General features: G+C 53.6%; 1 protein-coding gene across 1 annotated transcript in view; it reads left to right on the top strand.

Moving 5' to 3' along the window:
• Positions 1-811, top strand: part of RGS5 (regulator of G protein signaling 5) — a 27,076-nt gene extending 26,265 nt beyond the window's left edge. The window contains exon 5 of the mRNA XM_011377057.1: positions 656-811. Coding sequence (XP_011375359.1) covers positions 656-811 — 156 coding nt within the window. The remainder of the gene's footprint in view (positions 1-655) is intronic.
• The last annotated feature ends 884 nt before the right edge of the window (positions 812-1,695 follow it).

The following is a 1,695-nucleotide window of genomic DNA, read 5'->3' as shown; positions in this document are numbered from 1 at the left end:
AGTCATGATCCTGCGATGCCGTCTGTTCAGTAAATGACGATTATCTCACAAACCCCAAATTATCTTTGGAAAATTGACTGGACAGCTTGTAGGGGCTTTCTAAGTGAGGGGGAGTTTTAGAGGACCCTACGTTTTTGCAAAATAGTGGGAGCTTTCGCTGCCCCCGCATCCCCCCAGTGTCAGGAGTCAGGCCAATGACCGAAGTGCACACTTGCACCCCAGCCTGCTCACATAGCCGGTGGGGAGGCCGTGGCCTTTCCATGGGTTTAGACTTTTAATTCTGTGTTTCACTTCGTAAGTCTTGCTAGAATTTTTTTTCCTTCTCTTCAGTAGATTTAGTGAGTCACGACTTGGTAATAAGGGGAATCAGTGAGCTGTGTCAGGGGTAACCCAGGGCAGGTACTCAGCTGAGTAAGCGGTTTGACGGGGCCGATGAAATTCCAACACGTGGAAGTGGATCACATACACCGTGCGGTGTTGCACGTCCCCCTTTTGCGGCCCTTGTCCATCCACACGCACCTGGTTCCACACGTTCGTAGCCCGTTTACTCAATTATTTCCTGAAAACATGGGAAGTTAGGCGGCTGCGTAACTGCATTCTCCCGGCAGACACTGAGCGCGCCTGTCAGGTTTTTCCTATTTCTGTCATTTCGAAGCGGCATGCCCTTCCCGAACGCCTGCCTTTCCACGTCCTGAAATGGCTTGGAGTGACGGGCTTCATGGCCGACAGTTGCATGTGTGGCATGAGTTCGTCGCTGTTTGTCAATACTGCTCGTTTCGAAGAAGCCCCGGCACCAAGTCATCACAGCTAGGCCAGGTCAGCTCTGCGGTCACAGAGTTCTCACCACCTGCATCTGTGAAAGTGTTTTTAAACTTAGAAGAAAAAAAAAAGGAAAACTGTTACTATAAGTTCCCATGGTAACACAAAGAAAATACATTCTCATAATTCTGGGAAATTAGGAAATGTAGCATCATTTATCACTCTCCCCCGCTCCCCACCCTTAGGTAGGTCGCCTGGGGCCGGGGACCCCGAGCACAGAGCCCGTGGCCCCACGGTGTGCGCGTGTCCTCCTGTGCGGAAACGTGACAGCAGTGTACATGGCCTGGGACGTGGAGCGCTGTGGTCAGCGGGACAGGAGTGGGGGCCTCTCCTCCTCGAGGGAGACCAAGGACTGAGCCAGGTGCTCTTAGTCAGGTTGTTGCCTGCGCGTGACAAGTTTGGGGTTGGTGGCAGGTCTGGGGCTGAGCTGGACTTGGATAAAGAGACAGACCGGCGAGTCCGGAGCAGATCAGGGTTCAGGCGGCGCTCAGCGGTGTGAACAGCCCTGCACACACATGCACACAGGCATGCTCATGTGTGCACTTACACACATGCACACACACGCTCATGTGCGCACTTACACGCATGCACACATGCATGCTCGTGTGCGCTCACATGTACTCGCACGTGTACACATGCACACATGTTCACACACTTGCACACTCACACACATGTGCACACACTCGCACACACACGTTTCCTTTCTCCCAGATAGACACTGAAATCCAGAATCCACTGGGGCATTTCAGTAACTGCTTTCAAACCGGATGGACTGCCGGGCTGCCCCGAGCCCACCGCCCCTGCTCTGCTGTGCGAATCGGCCTCTCGGTGGGTTCAGGTCCCAGTGAGCGACGAGAAGTCAGGGAAGGAAGCCGT

The sequence above is a fragment of the Pteropus vampyrus genome, unplaced genomic scaffold (assembly GCF_000151845.1).
Source record: "Pteropus vampyrus isolate Shadow unplaced genomic scaffold, Pvam_2.0 Scaffold304, whole genome shotgun sequence".
Classification (NCBI taxonomy): Eukaryota; Metazoa; Chordata; class Mammalia; order Chiroptera; family Pteropodidae; genus Pteropus; species Pteropus vampyrus.
The sequence above is the reverse complement of the archived record's forward strand: the minus strand, read 5'-3'. Positions and strand labels throughout refer to the sequence as shown.